At 57.1% G+C, this 17,993-nt stretch overlaps 1 protein-coding gene across 1 annotated transcript; it reads left to right on the plus strand.

Moving 5' to 3' along the window:
* Positions 1–7,419: 7,419 nt before the first annotated feature.
* Positions 7,420–17,428, plus strand: SHISA8 (shisa family member 8). The gene is given in 5 exon segments (XM_030461683.1): positions 7,420–7,970; positions 15,764–15,869; positions 15,871–15,889; positions 15,989–16,126; positions 16,667–17,428. Coding segments are annotated over 5 exon segments (1,122 nt in total). The 3' UTR covers positions 16,975–17,428.
* The last annotated feature ends 565 nt before the right edge of the window (positions 17,429–17,993 follow it).

Below are 17,993 nucleotides of genomic sequence, written 5' to 3' on the forward strand. Positions count from 1 at the left end.
CTCTTACTCTTCCTTCTGCAGGGCTCACACCATGATGGCTTCATCTGGCATCCCTGGGTGACAAACATAAAACTTGTTTCACTCTGAGCCCTGCTGCTGGTGACATCTGTCCTGTCCCTGGGCTGGGATTTGGGAGGCGTAAGGAAAATGTCGTATCTGGTGGGAGCACCAAGGTGACTCCTGATTGCTGCAGCAAAGCTCCTGCCGGGACCGCTCAGCGTTGGTTCCTACAGGGGTAGAGCAGCACGCTTGGTTTTTAGTCTCCCAAAAGGCAAGGGCTTACTGCACAGCAAAATGTCATCGGGTTAATGACAGGAAACCTGAAGCAAATCCCTGACACTAATAGGATTGGGCCGCTTTCAGCAGGTCTCACTCACAAAGGCAGATCAGACCAAAATGAAGCTGGTTTGAGAGCCCAGAGGCTCCCAGCAGGCAAGGGAGCTCTGCCCACGGCCAGCCCTCTGGTAGCAAAGCCCCCTTCCTCCTCTCTAATCCGGGAAAAAGAGACATCAAAGGGTGAGCTCATCCTCTCCAGAACTGCTCTCAGGAAGCCAAGGGCAAACAGAGCCTGTGGTCTGCCAGTGGAAAGAGGAAGAGGCAGCTTGGCATGTGCCTGGGGAAAGGACGGATGGGGAAGGTGATGGTCCTGAAGGCAACAATGCTGCTCCGTGCAGAGCCAATGTGAGAGGGCACCACGTCCGTACCTCCTCCTTTGCTTTAGCTTCTTGCTAACCCTTGTCCTCTACCATATGAAAAGCAAACCTGATGTGCTGGGACTCGCGCCCCATCCCTGGTATCAGTCAAAGACTTTCCCTACCCACTTCTGCTCACCAGCCTTCCCTGGTGCTGGCCCAAAGCCTGTCTCTTCTCAGAATACATCCCTGATTGCTTTCTTACCCCTTTGCACCCCAAGGAAGGAGAGGAGTGAAAAGTCTGAGGCCAGTTTCTGCTGAAAAAGGTTTATAATGGGTGGAGGAGGGTGCTGAGCCCCCTTCCACATCGCCACTGGAGGATCCTGTCCCCCAGCATGGGGAAGAGCAGGCACAGGAGGAGGTGGAGTGGCTCCTGCTGCCAATGCCCCACTAGCCAGCTGCTGTTACCATGTCAAAACGTTGCCCTTGTAGAATAAAAGGAGATTTCATCTGCTTGCTAGGAGGCTTGCAGGCAGCAAGCAGCCCTGCTCAGATGCCAGCTGGCTGCCAGAGCCAGCTTGCCTGTTACACAGGCAGATTGGCTGCTCTGGCCACCTTGGCCACCTCTCTCCTTGGGGGTCCCCCAGCCATGGCAAGTCCACCCAACCTCTCCCTGAGAAGATCCCCAGCACAGGGCCATGCAGCACACTCCTGCACCCCTCTGCCATGCATTGACACGTGCAGGCACCACTCTACCAGGAGCTTACACACACCTGCAGACCCCAGTACCCCACCTTTACACCCGAACACAGGCACCTAGAGGTGCACCCCCGCCTGCACATGCACCCCCATCTCTTACCACACACTCAGACATGCAAACCACCCACACCCACACGCCTGCCTCCCCTTCCACGGCCCATATTCACCGTACCAAACCTGACTTGAAGGTGCTTACACCCAATTGCAAACCCATGCACCTAACAACCCTTACACCCACCTCACCCCAAATCTGTGCCGGGGAGGTGGAGGGGGGCTGTGACGAGCCCCCCACGGGTCCCCCGGTGCTCAAGAATGAGGAGGGGCAGCTGGTACGGCACAGAGGCATCCCACCATGCCGTGTCTCCCCACGGGCTCCCATCCTCCCGCAGCACCGGAGTGTACCTGGCAGCCGCCCGGCGCCGGTGCCAGCGCCCGCTCTTGGCACTGCCGCCCTTCCCGAGGAGAGGCTCTGCCCGCTGCTGCCGGTCTGCCGCCGGGACGGAACGCCGCACGCTGCTCCCGGCCACCGCACGCTGCTCCCGGCCATATGGCCTCTTCCCGCCGACCCTGCCTTGCCCGTCGGAATAGGCGCCCTAAATCATCTAAATAACCCCCTTCTCCTTGGCAAACCCCGACAGCTTGCTCTGCCGTCACCGCCATCTCGGGTCCTGAAACTTGGAGGGGGAAGTGCTGGGTCTCTTTTGCCCCCACAACATGTTTTGGGTTTTTGTTTTTTGTTTTTTTTTTGTTGCTCTACAGTTGGCAAAAGCAGCCCAGGGATGGCTCCACTGCCTCCCGACCGCTCCGGAGAAGACACCCACTCCCCACCTTCACTTTGCATACTGCAGTCTCCCTCCACTCCAAGGATGCCCCATGTGGGAATGGCTGCTGCCATCCCTTCTCTGTTCTGGGTGTGTTTTGCCTGAAATTATTCGGTTTTGAACCAGAGCTTTATATTGGGGGGGGGGAGGGAGGGGGGCAGCGGTGAGAGCAGCCAGGGAAAGAGGGGATGGTGCTGGAGGGGGAGCACAGCCAGGGATGCCACAGCATAACCGGGTAAACCAGGCTGCGTACCACACCTTCAGGTGTAGCTTATACTGCCCTTTAATGCTTGAAAAAGCTGGTGGAAATTTGCTCTAATCAGGAAGGCAGAGGATGCTTGGGCTGCCCCCAGGATAGCAGCCAGGACAGGCTTCCTGAGGGGGGAGCTTAGGGATGGGCTGTTTCCATTCCTCTCACGAGGACTGGTGAGGGGACAGGTTTGAATCCAATGTCCCACCACCCACTTCGAAGCTCAGATGAGTGTAAAAGGTGTCTGCAAAGACCCTGCACCCATCCACAGTGTGCACGCCAGGCAGCACCAACAAAGACCCTGGGGCCAGCGAGGTGCTGGACACAAAGTGCCTGTGCAGGGGGAGCATTTGCCAGCATGACCCCTGCCTCCAGCACCATTTCCAGGATTAATCCTAAATGCAAAGTCCATATCCAACCAGCCCCAACAGGACCCTGAGAGTTGCAGCTGATGCGTGGGGGCCTCTGCAGCTGTATCTGGGGGCAGAGTTGCCCTCTAACAACAGCAGCTGGGAGAGCTTCGGCTGCCAGCCGGATCCCGCTTGCCCGTACTGCAGCATAAATTAAAAATAAGCCCTTACTTTGAGCTGATTTTCTCCTGTTTCCTCTGGATGTCATTTGGGTTCGAATCCAGCTGCCTTTGGGAAGCTGGGAGCTTGCAAATCTCGACTTCTGAATGTTTGCAATTATGATCATAATGGTAAAGGCACATATGCTTCTGTGTTCTCTATAAGCCATTACGAGGCACAGTTGCTCTTTTACAGCCGTTTTACAGCCAGAGCATCGAGCATAAGCCGGGGAATAAAACCTTTGTGCATGTAGGGCTGCTCTGGTCTCTGCTGCTGCATCCCTGTGCCCTCCCAGTACATTTAACTTTCTGCTGCTTTAGCTCTGTTACCAATACCAGAAGCCCAAAATTTCCTTTGAATTCCCTCAGCCATTAAGCCCAAAAGGACTTAATCTTACTGCACATTAGCCCAGAACCTGGCCCTGGGGATCCCTTATCCCAGACCTAGACAGGGAGTCTAGGAAAATTCAGGACTTCCCAGTGGGATGCTGCAGATGGTCAAGGAAATTTCCACCATAGTGAAGACAAATGCAAGGTGATCCTCTTCCTCAGTTGGAATAGCACCTGCTTCAGTAGATGAAGTTTTGGAGAGGATCAGGATTCTCCAGGGTATGTTGGGGGATGGCAGGAGGTGTGTGGGACACCAGTGCCCCACATACCTCCAGGGATGGTGGCAGGAGCTCTGCTTCTCCATTGCCTCCAGGCAGCGGATGTTGTTGTAGCAAGCGCTGGAAGCTCCTACTGACAGCCTTCCTTCACCTTCATCTCTTCCCAGCTGACAATGTCAGGCATTAGCTGCTGATTTGCAAATGGCAAAACCCACCCCAGCAGTGTTTCTCAGCACATAAGCAAGAGGTGCTGGCTGGCAGGAGCCCTCCTGCCCTGGCACAGCCCTTTGCCATGGGGCATTCACCTCATAGCAGCAGTTTTTCCTTTGTTCCCTCCCCAGCCTGAGGCTAGCTCAGTCCTAGATGACAAAAATCACTTTTTGGTACAAATGTCTCTGATTCCCCAGCTCTAGGAGGGGCTCCCTGGCTAGCTCTGAGGCTCTGACTACTTCAAAGCCCCCTGTGTTCAGGGATGCTCCTGTGGCTTTTCTTCCCATTAGTGATAACAATGGACCCCTCCTCCTCCTAGTGCAGAGGCCTGGCAGATTTGCCTGGCTTGCAGCCCCTGGGTTGAAATGGATCTTTGTCTGTCAGGCTCTCTGTCTGTGACAAAGAGGATCTCCTCTAGATCGCCATGCCCTGCCAGAAACAATCTGTTTATAGTGTTAGAGCTCAGTGTATCTCTCCCCACTTGGTGATGAAGCACCCGCATCCTATTTCTGCAGGCGCAGAGACAGCCTTCTGTAGTCCGGGTGGTGTTGTTACCACAGGGGATATTTCTGTGACATCCTCCAAGGCTTGTGGCCAAAGCTTACTGGAGCTCCTCTCCCAAATCCCCATCATCAGAAGTGCCTGTGGATGTCACAAGCATGTCCTTTGCTTTTTCTCTGGAGCTCCCTGCTGACTTGAATTTTTCTACAGGTCCTGTAGCCACTGATTCCCAGGGATGTGAAAAGTGTTGGTGCCAGGCTATAAGACTTTCCTCACACAGCCCTGTCCCTTTTGGGATGCAGCTAATCTCTAATCTGAAAAAGATGATCTGACAGCTCAGGGGGGCTGCGAGCTGCAGCCCCCCGGTGCCAGCACCACATGGAGCCAGACCCTAGGGGGTCTTGTCTTGGTCACAGGGTACATGCCAAGGGGTGCTCCTTTAGGTTTGGTTTCCTTCTGGTCTGATGTATGCAGCTAACGTCTGTGAGTGCCTCTCCTCCCTCTCACTCACAGAGACCCTCTAAATTGGCTGCTTCCCACTCAGTGAACGTCCTCCCCCCTTAAAACCATTCCCTTTCTCTGCGGTCACACCATGCAACCATTTTCCAGCAAACCCACTGATTTGGGCCAGTTTTTGCTTTGCCTGCTAACAGATTCCTAAAGTCTCTGGGCCCCTGAGGTGGCTCTGCTTGCACACATGTCAGGAGAGATCACCCAGCGCCTGGGAAATCATTGCTGGCATCACCTGGGCAGTCAGCAAACTTTGCTTGTGCAGTTTCTTTCAAGGCAAACCACTGCTGTTGGCTATTAACACTAATGACCCCCATGGCTGCAACTTCCAGAGGATGGGGCCTTTCATCAGAGAGCCCTTGGGAAATTCAGGGAAAGCATGGCTTTTGGAGAGGTATGGTTTTCTTCCGCCTCAGTGGCTTTTTGTCTCTTTTGGGAAGCTTGGGAGGCTGCAAGCTACCTTACCTAATGGATCTCTATTAGGTTGCAGCACTGGAGGCCGATCGGACGCATCCCGGGCTCCAGCTGCTCTCTTTATTATGTTTTCAATGTCTTTGGCTTTTGCAAGCCTCCAGATGGGAAGCAGCCAGGGGCCTGCGGTGCCCAGGCTTGGTGACCAGGGAGAGGATATTTTATCCCCTAAATCCCTCTCGCAGAAAAACACAGCAGCGTTTCACTCTCACTGGGACAATAAGCTGATTGTGCAAAGTTCTGCCCCTGTGAACATCATGTTGCCATGATGTGTGGGGAGGATGGTGACGGTGCATTTTACCCCAACATGTGGCACAGTGCTCTCCCACCTATGAAGCTGGTGATGGCCAGGTCCAGACCCCCGTGCCTGTGGGACATTACCCAAGCCTCCTGCTGTGGAATGAGACCCTCAGCTTGACCTCTGCAGTGGGGCAAGGAATGGATAGGTATTGGGGCTAGGCTCATCCACAGGACTTCAGTGTTGGTCCAAAGGAGGAAGCCCTCTGAGGGAGATGAGCTTCCTCAAACTGTTTAATGCCACCTCCATCATTACATTGTCTATTTTTAACGCTGTTTATCGCGGGGTTGAGGTCTCCTGCGCCAGTGCTGTGCAGCCAAGAGGCAGCCCTGAACCCCAGGCTGGGTGGGGAATGGAGGGGCAGGATGAGGCAGTCAGTATCCAGCCTGCTCTGCTGGAGCATAGAAGGAGGAATGGTTTGAAGGGAGACAGTGGCCATGCTGTATTTGCATCCCTAGGGCAGGATGCAGGACTGTCTGGAGATGACAGGGCTGCAGCCACAGCTCCCACATGTCACTGCCCCTCTCCTCAGCCACCCTTGTCCTGGACTTCACAACACGCTAGTGCTGGGAGAGGGGGTCAATGGTGCCTCAGTTTCCCCCACCTTTCTCTTGCTGCAACAGCCCCAGAGCATGGAAAGTGAATCCCGCCCCTCTGGGGAGAGGCCCTGGCAGCGAGGCACTTTATGGCTGGCACCAGCCAGAGAGCAGAGCAGTGGGTGCACATCACCCAGAGAGGTCCAGACTTTGGAGCCCGAACAAGGGGATGACTTGCTAAAAATCATCGTGATTCCGGGGAAGATGGGTTTCTGGGGGTGCCCCAGTAGTCTCCTACTTCACCCAGCCTGCAGCCCCCCTTTGCTCGGCTCCCTCCTCTTGGGGGATGCTCACAGGGGGCTGCAGCTGCTGCCCCCCACCCCCCTCCCAGCACGGCCCACAGTTGTGGGGCTACAGGAGGGTACCCCACCACCCCGAGGGCTCCCAGCCGCACACACCCGTCCCACACCCAAAGTATCAGCCTCCCGCCCAGGAGCCCCCGCCCGGGAAGGTGAGAGGCTCGCAGCAAGGGGGTGGAGAGGCTGCTGGGGTGGGGGGGGGAGGGGGGCGGGCGAGCGGGCAGCGAGGGGCGTGGGCCAGGAGTGCCCGACCGCCCGCGTCGGCAGCCCGACGGGGAGGGAAGGCGTCCTGCCTCCCGGTGGCAGCGAGGAGCCTGGCAGAGGACTCGCTGAAGGACCTTCTCCGGTTTCTCCAGGAGGCTGTCAGGCGGCGGGGGAGCAGCTGAGCCCCCCGCGACTCGCTGGCCGCACCGGTTCCCTCCCTCCTCCCGCCCTCCTCCTCCTTCCCCCTACCCCCCTCTTCCTTTTTCTCCTCCCGCCTCGGTGCGAAGAGCTTTCGCTGCTTTTCCCTTATTTTCCTTCCTCCTCTCTCCCCTCCGCGGAGCGCGGTGCCGGGAGGCGCGGGCAGAAGAGCGGGGATGGGGCGGCCGCCGGCCCCCGGCCCGCCCGCCCGCTCCCTCCCCGGCTGGCGGGAGGCGGTGGCTCTGCCCCGCCGTCCCCCTCGCCCCCTGCTCTGAATTTCTATCCTTCGGCCGATCTGGGGAGAGGCGGGAAAGGGGGTACGTCCCCTCGCACTTTTTTCCCCCCATAGTCTTTTTTTATATATATATTTATTTTATTTTACCCTTTTTTTTTTTTTTGCTAACCCCCTCTAGCCTGTTCCCCCTCCACGGGGGCTGTTCGGCGGCCATGCGGCCGGTCCCGGGCGAGCGGTTTTAAGTCGCCTGCTCGCCCGGATGGCCCCCCGGAGCCGCGGGCGGATGGAGCCAAGCTACGTCGTGGGTATCTGCTGCCTGGTGCTGCTGGAGCCGGTCCGGGTGTGGAGCGGCGAGCCCATCACCGGGGGACCCGGGGAGAACGGGAACGGCAGCCAGGCACCGGCGGCGGCGGAGACCGCGGCCCCCACACCCACCGGGGCAGCCCCGGCGGGGGGGGACCGCTGCCGCGGGTACTACGACGTGATGGGGCAGTGGGACCCGCCGTTCAACTGCAACGCCGGCATTTACCAATACTGCTGCGGGACCTGCGGGTACCGGTTCTGCTGCCAGTTCAAGCCCAGGCGGCTGGACCAGAGCGGCTGCACAAACTACGATACCCCCAACTGGGTCAACACGGGACAGCCACCCACCCGGGTGGATGAAACCCCCGAGAACCCCACTCGCGACAAGACCAACATGATCGTCTACATCATCTGCGGTGTGGTGGCCATCATGGTGCTGGTGGGCATCTTTACCAAGCTGGGCCTGGAGAAGGCACAGGGTCCACAGACAGAGATGACCGTCTCCAGGTAAAGGGGTCCGGTCCCCCTACTCACCCCACTCAATCACTCCGTGGGTGGCAGCCCACATCCCCAGCCCCTTACATAGGGTGAGCCCTGGCTTCGCCCTGGGACTGCCAAGACATCCCCAAAAGGTGATGCCCAGAATCCCAGTCCTGGCATGCTGAGACACCATGGGGGTGGGTTGGCTAGAGCTCCCGAACCTGTCCCAGCAAGGAGGGCTGCCAGCCTTCCATGAGAAGGAGTGATCTTATACCCATCACCTCTCCAGTGACCTCCTCCATCCCTTGAGGAGGTCTGACCCTGCCTAAGGGGAGCCATCCCCACTGGCCAATGGGTTGGGTGACGTGAGTTACAGGACCTGGCTTCTCCCTTCCTCCCAAAACCTGTGGTTCCCAGTGCGTGGGGAGATGAGGTCCAACTGTGCAGGGGGCTGAGCTTTGGGCTCAGCCTTGACACCAGTGCCAGGGCAGAGGTGACAGCAAAGACAGCTCCACTGTGGCTTCTGCGCCTCACGGGTGTGTGTGTGCACGGGTGTGTGTGTCCATGTGTACAAGTGTCTGTGAGTGTGCATGGATGTGCACAGATGCCTGCCTCTGTGCACTGGGCTGACACATCGCCCTTGGAGGTGGAGCAGACCCCCCGTGCTCAGCCTCCAGTAGAAGTTTGGGGTGCCAGCCTGGTGCAGGGACCCTCTGCACCTCCCCCCTGCTCCTGCCCGGCTCCCCTGGCTGTCAGTCCACCTCCTGCTCCCCCTTCCTGCAGCGGTCCTGGCTTCAGGTGCTCGCTTGTCACCCCATTTCTGCCCACCCCCATGCTCCTTGCTGCACAGCATTTCCCCCTCTCATCTCTGAGATGTCATGAGCAGTCTGGCCTCAGCCCTGCAAGGCACTTCACCTGCTTTCCCATACAGGCAGGGCTGCGTGTGTGATTGTAGGAGGTGTGGGGACAGTCAGGAGGGGCAGGTGACCCCCCTGGCCTGAGGCTGGGGCAGACAGGGTGGGGCAGGGCCTGGCAGGGCAAGGGAGGATGTGCAGGCAAGGCCAGGCAAGTGGAGGTAGGGCTGGTGGTCGCAGTCCCATAAACAGCTCTGCTGCCTCCCTTTCCCTTCAGTGTCACGTTGTACAGCTCCTCTGCCTAGGTAGATTTTTTCCTCTCCCTCTTTTTTGATTTTTTTTTTCTTAAGTCATCACATTCAATGAGTTTAACACTTCGAAGTGACTGCCGGCAGCTCTCCAGCCTCCCCAGCACAGCTCTGCCCCTGCGGCTCTGACTCAGAGCTGGCCCTCCTCATCCTCCCCCCAGCGCACACATGATGCACATGTGTGCGCACACACACACACACAGAGGGGGAGTGGAGCCAGGGCAGGTTCACCAAGGGGGTCGTGCTGTGGTTGTGCCATGGATGCCCCAGTTTGAAGGGGGAGGGTTGGAGAGAGGGAGCCCCAGCAGGGGCAGAGAGAGGGGCTGGGGGTTAAGCAGAAAGCATCACCTCGCTGAATAGTGGTGTGCATGCTCTACTTTGCATCCTCCCAGTGAGGACATCAAGCCTGGTGATAAACAGAGCTTTATGCTGTTTTGTCTGGGGATTTTAGCTTTTCTTTGGGGAAAAAAATGAAATAAATAAAAGACAGGACCAGAGGAAATTATTTCACTGGGAACTGCTCTGATTGTACCCCCAGAACAGGAAGCCTCTCTCCTTCCCCTGGGGTGCCTATCTCCCCCTCCCCCACCTGGGGCCTGAGCAGCCACTGGGTGCTGTACTCGAGTGCTGCAACCCTTGCACCTTGTCCCCAGACCCACCCCACTCCCCGCAGAGGCTGACCACCATCCTTGGAGGAACATCACATCCAAGCACAGTGACCATGGGGGTCACGGGACCCTCCTGAGCTATGGGAGGCAGTTTTAGGGAGATCAGTCCTGGACGGGTGCTGCTGTGTACCCGTGCCTCCCCCACCCTGTGTTGCTTGAGAAAGTGCTGGCACCTTGACAGGATCAATACAGCCTCCGCCAGCCTCCCTGCCTTCTGACTCCTCTTCCACTTGCCCGCCGTCAACGTCTTTTTTTGGTTACCTCCCTCCCTTTCCTTCTGGGAAGGAGATGCTGTGCTTGAGAAGGGGTCGGCTCCTCCTGGGATGCCTCTATCTGTGTCTGCCTGCTGGTTTTACCTTCTCCCATCATCAGCCAGTGCCCAGGTGGGTGTTTTCTGTGGGTAGCCTCAATTCTGTGTGGCTGGAGCCACGTATTTCCTCATTTCCCCCCTCCCACTTGCTCATACAAGTTCAGACTTTCCCAGTGTGTTTAGGGTGATCGGTGCCTTTCCTCCCTGAAGCTGCAGATCTTTCAGGCACCAGCATACAGAGAAGGCGAGTTGTCCTCTCCTGCCTTTGTGGGACAAGATCAGAAGGGCACCTCCACCACTGCAGGCAAGGGCTCGCTGTCTCTTATGCCCCGTGTCCTTCTGTGTAAGCCAGGAGTGGCTTCAGTTCCACGGGGATGGTGACAGCTCTGCCACACAGCAAGCCAAGGCAGGGCAGGAGCAGAGCATCAGGTACAGATCCTTATGGGCATGAGGCTGGCACAGCCTCCCAGGTGCTGGGCTGATGGAGACGGTGCCAGGTACGTGGCATAGGCATGCGAAAAGGGACACTGTCACCTCCATCCTGCTGCGTAACCTGTCAGCCTGGGCAATATGTTACATCTCAGCCCCTCCAAGAGAGAGAGTGGCTATTTCTAGCTGCCTTGTCCCTGTACTCACTCACACAGCCCTAGGCATGGACAGTGCCACCTTACCTCCCTCCTGGTGCCTCAGGTAGGAGCTTCTCATTTGCTCCTCGGGCACCGCATCGTGGCCTTGGGCCAGCTCCCTGTTGCACCAAGCCAGCTTGTTTTCCATTCCCATCCCTCCCTCTCAACAGGGATTTTCCGCTCCTGAGGAGCACTGCCCCAGGATGGCTCCCACTGCTGCTGCTTGCAGGTTTCTCACTTTTTTCTGGGAAAGGTCAACAACTTCTGCACCTCCAGATGTAGTTCATCGAGGTTCTGGTCCTGGTCTAAGCCCAGGAAGAGGAGAGCTCAGATGCAGAAATGTTACCAGCTCCTCCCACATGGAGGCATCTGGACTCCCTGCTCAGTCCTGGCTTGCTATGGCCCTTGTCCCCCTTGTTCTGAGACCCCAATGCCTCAGCCACCTCCAGCTCTGCTTCTCCTCCTGGCTTTGGCTGCTGGTCCACCTGGGAGAGCAGGCACCCAAGTGGCTGCAGCTAGCTGGTGTGTCCCCCCTCCCCATCCACTTTCCTCCTGCAGGGCCTTATGGCAGCTCCCACAAAGCCCTCTCCTTCCTGCTCAGCTCACTCTTGGCACCCATCCCTAGCACTCGCTCAGCCTGGCCAAACCCCGCATTGAGTCAGGAACACCTGCCTGTGTTTTTCTTCAGGCCCCAGATCTCCAGGGACATTGGGTCCCTGGGGGCCGCTGAGATCTGGCTGTGCCCATTGCATGAGAGCTGGCGTGCACCCTGCACCCTCTCCCCCAGACACTTCGGGGGGGAGGGGGTTATGGGTTATGTCTGAGGTTGCTTGTGAAGTGAACATCTCTATAGGTAGAAATGGGCAAGGAGCAATGTCCTGGGCGGCAGCAAGCATGCTGGAGAGGGGCAAGACAGCCAGTGAGAGTAAGGGCCAGGGCAACCAGAGCAGTTGAGCCCCCACCCAACTATGGCTTTTTATTCTCTGAGTCCCCCATGCTCTTTAGGGTCCTGAAACTGGAACCTGACATGTGTCTGATCACACTGGTTGCTTCTCTGGCAACACTCCAGTCCATGGCCTTGCCTGCGGTCAATGCCCGCAGTGGCAAAGACCTAGAAAAGCATGACAGGTTGGCATTTGCCACACTGGCTCTCTGGGGGATGAGAGAGGGGACCCAGTTCTTGCAAGGAGGGAGTTCTGGACCTGGACCCCCAACCCCTGGACAAAATGTTCAGGCCAGTGGGTTCCCTCCCACCAACCAATGCTTTGTCTGAGGTCTGTTACCCCTCACTGCAACTCCAGTTTGGCAAGGGTGCTTTGCTACCCCCAAGCCTTTCCGAGCATCCCTTAGTGTCTCAGCCCTGGCGGGTGGATCTTCTGTGGTACCCATGCTGGTGGGTTGCATGGATGGACACCCTCTACCCAGAGCAGGCACACCATAAGCCACAGGAAATGTCTCTGCAGAAGATGAGGGTGATGCCCTCGCTGGGCATGGCCATGGTAGGAAGAGTGTGCTGCGTGTCTCCCCTGTCACTAAGCCTCTCCTCCTCTCCTCCAAACTTCGCCAACCCACTTGGCCAGCAGCTTTTGCCTTCTGTGTCCCCTCCAAGAGTTCAGTTCAGCTTGGGACAGTGTCACTTTGCCCATCACACCATCACTTCTCCTCCTCTCCCTCTCCTCTCCTGACTGCACTCCCATGTCCTCCCATCACTCCCTGTCCCCTTGCCCAGGTGTTGCAGCCACTCTCACATAGGGCTTGTTGGACATGAGGCTTGAGCCCTCCAAAATCAGGTCAGCTCCTCAGCTGGGGTGCTCTGCCATGCTCTGGGTCCCACTCCCAAACAGGCATCTTCATTTTGTACACTGGTAGCTCCCCTGGGGATGTCTCAAGAGCACTGAGCACTGCACACCAGCTCCTGCTCTGGACCTGACAGCCTCCATCATTGCTGCTCCTATATCTTGCCTCTTCACTTGGTCTTGGGGCTTGCACCAGGCTGGTTGGGGGGACAACCAGGGTTGCTACAGAGGTGGCTGCTCACCAACATGGTGAAGCCATGTTTGAGCAACCCAGGCAGTAGCTGGGATCATGATACTTCCAATCTTCATGTGTGGTCTCGTGTTTGGTGTCCATGTCCTTTGTAGCAGACAAAGACCTTGTTGGTGCCACCCATTAGTGTTTTGTGGCAGATGAGTGGTACAGGTCTAAAGCCACATTTGTCCAGTGTTCCCCGCCTCCATCTGCACTCTGGAGTCACCACTGGGTGACCTCGGAAGATGTGGCCTGAACTTGCCCAAGCTCCCCAGCCATGGGACCAAAATGGAGCTCACCAAACCCCCCAGAACACACCCAGTGAGAGTTCCTCAGCTGCATCACCCTTTAGGTCCATCTCCCTTGCACTGCACTTTGTGTTGATGGGGACAGGGACAAGAATGCAGCCCCAGGGCCTTAGTAGCAGCCTTGGCTGGGAGCACGGCTCATGGTGCAGGAGCAGTGGGTGAGCATGGGTATTGTCAGTGCTGAGGGCTCCTGTATGCTTCTCACCTTAGCAAAGTCACTGCTCACACCATTATAGTTAATTGTTTTTGTCCACATACCCAGGGCAGTCAGTGTGGGGGAGCAGGCTTTTGAGAATAAGCACAGATGGATTTATCTGGAGAGGAAAAGTCACAGATAAAGGATTGCTCAGGCTTCATAAATAGACCCGAGGGAAAAAAAAATATGTATTAAAAAAAAAAAATAGGTCAAATCGCATTGAACTTCTCGGTGAAAGAAGTCTGTTTAAGCTTTGGGCCCTCGGGACATGAGAGCAGGCAGCAGCCTGTGGGGAGGGGGCTGGCAAGCAATGCGCCCCAGGGAAGGTGGGAACTGATGGGGCAGCAGCTCCCCAGGTTGACAGCGTGTGCTCACAGCCCTGGGGGATACATCCCCCTCCACCCTGCCTGGCCACAACCCACTGCCTGCCTCAGCTTGTGCCCAGAGCTTCTCTGGATGCAGCACCCATGGCTGACAGAGCCTAGCTGGGGTCAGTCGGCTGCTGATGGGCTCCTGGGGAGGTACAGAGGTTGAATTGGTGCCACAGCACCCCTCCTTACCCCAAAGCCTGATTCAGTGTTTGACCGCCCTAAAAAGTTGTTCTGTTTAAACAGAATTTTCTGTGTTTTGGTTTGTGGCTGTCCCCTCTTGTCAGCCTAGTGCCATCCTTGTTGCACCCCCCCTTCAGATATTCACACACATTGGTAAGATCCGCTTGAGCCTTCTCTTGTCCAGGCTGCACAGTTCCAGCTCCCTCTGCCTTTCCTCACAGGAGAGGTTCTCCAGTCCCATCATCATCTTCATGGCTCTTTGTTTGACTCTTTCCAGTATGTTCATGTACCTCCTGTACTGGGTAGCCCAGAGCTGGAGCCAGCACTCCAGGTGTGGCCTCACCAGTGTTGAGCAGAGGGGAAGGATCCCTTGGACCTGCTGGAAATGTTTCACCTAATGCAGCTCACAAGGCCATTTGTGGCCTTTGCCCCAAGGACACATTGCTGGCTTGTGGTCACCTTGGTTTTTGTCAGGATTCCCAGGCCCTTTTCTATCAAGCTGCCTTGCAGCTGGTCAGCCCCTGGTACAGACTGGTGCCAGGGGTTGTTTCAATTTGCTTGGCTTCAGCAGGGTCCTGTTGTCCCATTTGGATATTGAGTATCCCAGGTGAATTGTTACCCAAAACTTCCCAAATACGATGTGGAATGAAATCAAAGGGCAAGTGACCCTCCCTTGTAGCTGTGCTCTTACCATTGCCCTGTGATGCTGACTGGGTAAAACCAAGAGGAAAGATGTTCCAGGAACAGCCCTTGAGGTCCCCAAGCACCCAAATCCGCGGGCATAGTGCATCACTTTCCTTGTTGTTCTCACTGCCTTCCCTGGCAATTCCCCATACAAGATTCTCTGGGCTTTTGAGTGCTTTGGAGCCATGAGCTGACATGTCCACCAAGTCAGGATTATTCCTCCTTTCCTCTCCAATTTGCATTTTAATCTGCTGGTTTATTGTCCAGTCACTTGCTAACCGTGAGCTCCTGCTGCATCTCCTGGTGTGTGTTGATGAGACAGACAGAGCCTTCGAGGCGAAAGGCATGCTGACAGTGAGCTGGAGATTAGGGAGCCAAAAAAAGCCCTCAGTGGACACCCTTGAGTCTTTGTAGTCACTCAGGGTCAGTCTTCACAAGAAAATGGTGGGTCCCAGGTGGGGCTTTGAGCAACCTGGTCTAGTGGAAGTTGTCCCTGCTTTGAACTAGATCTTTACAGTCCCTTCCAACAGAAACCCTTTCTATGGGTCCTCCTCCTGAAGTTTCAAGTCAGCAGGAGCATCCCATTCTGCCCTAGGACTTGTTGCCAAAGGCTGCAATGCCACGTGGCCATGTCCTGCTCTGGCACTGCTGGTGTGCCCTGCTCTGGCACTGCCAATGCGCCGCGGTGGGACTGCAGCAACTCCACCCATGAATGTTAAACAGAATAGGGCTTTATCTTATGTAATGGTGTTTAATGTTTAATGCTGTTACTTATAAGGAAGGCGTCATGCAGGGACAGCGCGTGCACCAGGGGCCACTGTGAGTTCATCCTCCTCCCTGAAGAGGCACTCTCTGATCCCTTCCTTAGGGTCTTCTCTGCTTTGAAGGGACTCGGGTAGAGGTGTTGCCTCCTCTCCCCTGACTCCACCTAGCTCTTGTTCCACAGGAGCATACTTAAGGTGTTGCTCCAGCTGCCCTCGGTTCAGGTTCCTCAAGCTCAGTTGGTTATATCCTTGCAGCCCACTCCAAGCCATGCATCACCCTTGCCACTCTCAAGCTCAGCCCCTGACAGACCCTAATTCACAGTGGGTGTGGATGTGTGTGCTCACCAGCTCCCACAGAAAAGCTGGGTTGGGAGCCGGGATATGTTCCTTGCTCCCAGTGACCATTTCCTAGCCCCAGGGTGCCCAGCTCTGCCTCCATAGACGGGGTGGTTCAGGGCTAGGGCACACTGGTGGGAGCAGGGGAGCAGGGCATCACCCTAATGGCTCTTCACTCCCTCCCCAGGACGCTGACAGACCTGCTGAAGCAGCCGGGCCACAGCCCCTCCGAGCACATGGATGGCCTCATGGGGGGTTTGCAGGTCCCTCTGGGTGACGGGCTTGGCCGGGGCCCCCCCCAGGAACAGCACAGGTAAGGACCCTGCATGGTGGGGAAAAAGCAGCTCCTGAGGGTGAATAAAGGCGGTGGGAGGGTGCTGAGCCCCCCGCCTGCCTGCCTCTGCCCCCCCAGACAAACCACCCTTGAACAACGCGGTGACCATCGCCCCCGGGCTGGGGCGGCCCCACAGCCACAGCAAGCGCCCGCCAGTGGCCACCAGCCTGACCCTGCCGGCCCCCTACGCCACCTACGCCACCCTCAAGGCTGGAGGTGAGTGACACTGCCACCCGATGGCAGCCGAGGTGACGGGACGTGCCCCGTGGGCCCCTCAGATCGTGGGGAGGGCAGGAGGGGGCTTGCAGAGAGGCATGGGCAGGACGAGCACCCCTGAGCACCTCTGTCCCTCAGGGTTCTCAGGCCACGGGTTCTGCTGCTCCCCCACTATCCCACAGACCTTTTGTGCCCGACCAATCAGTGCCCAGGATCCCACTGGATCCACTGCACCCCCCAGCCAATCAGCATCTAGGATCCCAAACAGACCCATAGCACTGCCTACTCGATCAGAACTCAGGATCCCCATGGGCCCTCAGCACTCCCCAGCCAAGCAGGGCTCAGGGTGCCCCATGGACACATTCCACGAGATAACCCCAAACCCTACGGCACTCCCCATCCAATCTGTGCCCAAGATTCCCCAGTTCCACAGCCAATCAGCACCCAGGATCCCCCCACAGTCATCCCCAGCACCTCACCTCTGGCCCCGGGTCCCCATCCCATTGGAGATGGGGTGACGGTGCGCCCCTATCCCTGCAGAGAACACCCCCGATGACTTCTACCGGCGGTTCGGGGGTCCAGATGTGTCCCCCGCCAGCACCCTGCCTTTCCCAGCCACCGAGACCTCGGCACTAGCAGAGGGCTGCTCCCTGCCCAAGGCCAAGGGCCCCAAGCTGCCAGGGGGCCCACTCTTCCCAGGGGGCTGGGAGGGAGGTGGCCCCCGTGGCCCCCGGAGGCCCGGTCTGCGCCCTGAAGGGCTACCTGAGGCCTTCGGCACCACTCCCCCCCTGTACGGGCAGCCCTCCCGGCACCTGGCCACCAACAGCAAGACTGAGGTCACCGTCTGACTGCTGCCACCATCGGGGACTGGGGGTGTCCCCTTGCCTGAGCACCTCTGACAGCCTCCCCTTGGGCCGGCCCACCAGAGCATCGTAGGACCTGCACCAGCTGGCCAGGGGATTGAAGCTCCATCCTTCATCTCCTGGAGATGGGAGCTGCCAGCCATGCTTCACCATCAAAGAGGCACCACGGGGCCAGGCCCACTGATCTGGGTAACAAGCTTCAGCTGTTCTCAGCCCACCCTGTGAAGAGGTTGATCCAGGGGCACGTTGGTGAAGCAGTGTGCTCCTCAGGGGAGGCGAACTGATGGCAGATGGACCACAGCCCCCAGGGACTGGGGGACACATCCTGCTGGGGCCAGGCACCTCCACCATGAGCAGGTGGAGGAAGAGCAATGGACTAAAAGCACTGTCCCAGCACTGCTGACAGAGCAGTGCCTCCCCTTCTTCACTACCCCAGCTTTCACCTTGTCAATAAATAATACATGAAACTGTATGGCCTCAGCCTTGCTTGCTTGGAGGACCTTGTCCTGCTCCCAAATCCCATCCCCTTCCCAACAGGCAGAAAGAGGGCAAAGCCCACTCCCACACAGCCCAAGGAATCTGCCCCCACCACCACAAGGGACATGGTGGGAACACATCTTTCACGGGCAGCTGCAAAACCCTTTGAGCAGCTACATGAAAACAAAACAGATCACCTCTGGCTGAAGTTTAATGGTTCTGACAAGAGTTTTACCAGGGGGAGCAGTGAAACAAAGAGATGGAGCGAAAGGACATTGTTTCAAGCAAGGTCAGGTAAAAGCTTTCCTGCCATATAGACACTCCTAAAATTGCAGGCTTCTGGCCCAGCTCTAACTTACTTGGCCCTGCTCAAGCCCTCAGCCTTTGGGTTGTTTCCAAAGGAGACACACTTGCTCCACCAAGGGACCATCTTTCATTACAAGCCATACAGCTTCATTTTTCCAGTTTATTTGGACAAAGGACTGGGAGGTTCCTGAGGCACTTGTGTGGCTGGATGTCTCTGAAGG

This window comes from Calypte anna, chromosome 1, assembly GCF_003957555.1.
Source record: "Calypte anna isolate BGI_N300 chromosome 1, bCalAnn1_v1.p, whole genome shotgun sequence".
NCBI classification, from domain to species: domain Eukaryota; kingdom Metazoa; phylum Chordata; class Aves; order Apodiformes; family Trochilidae; genus Calypte; species Calypte anna.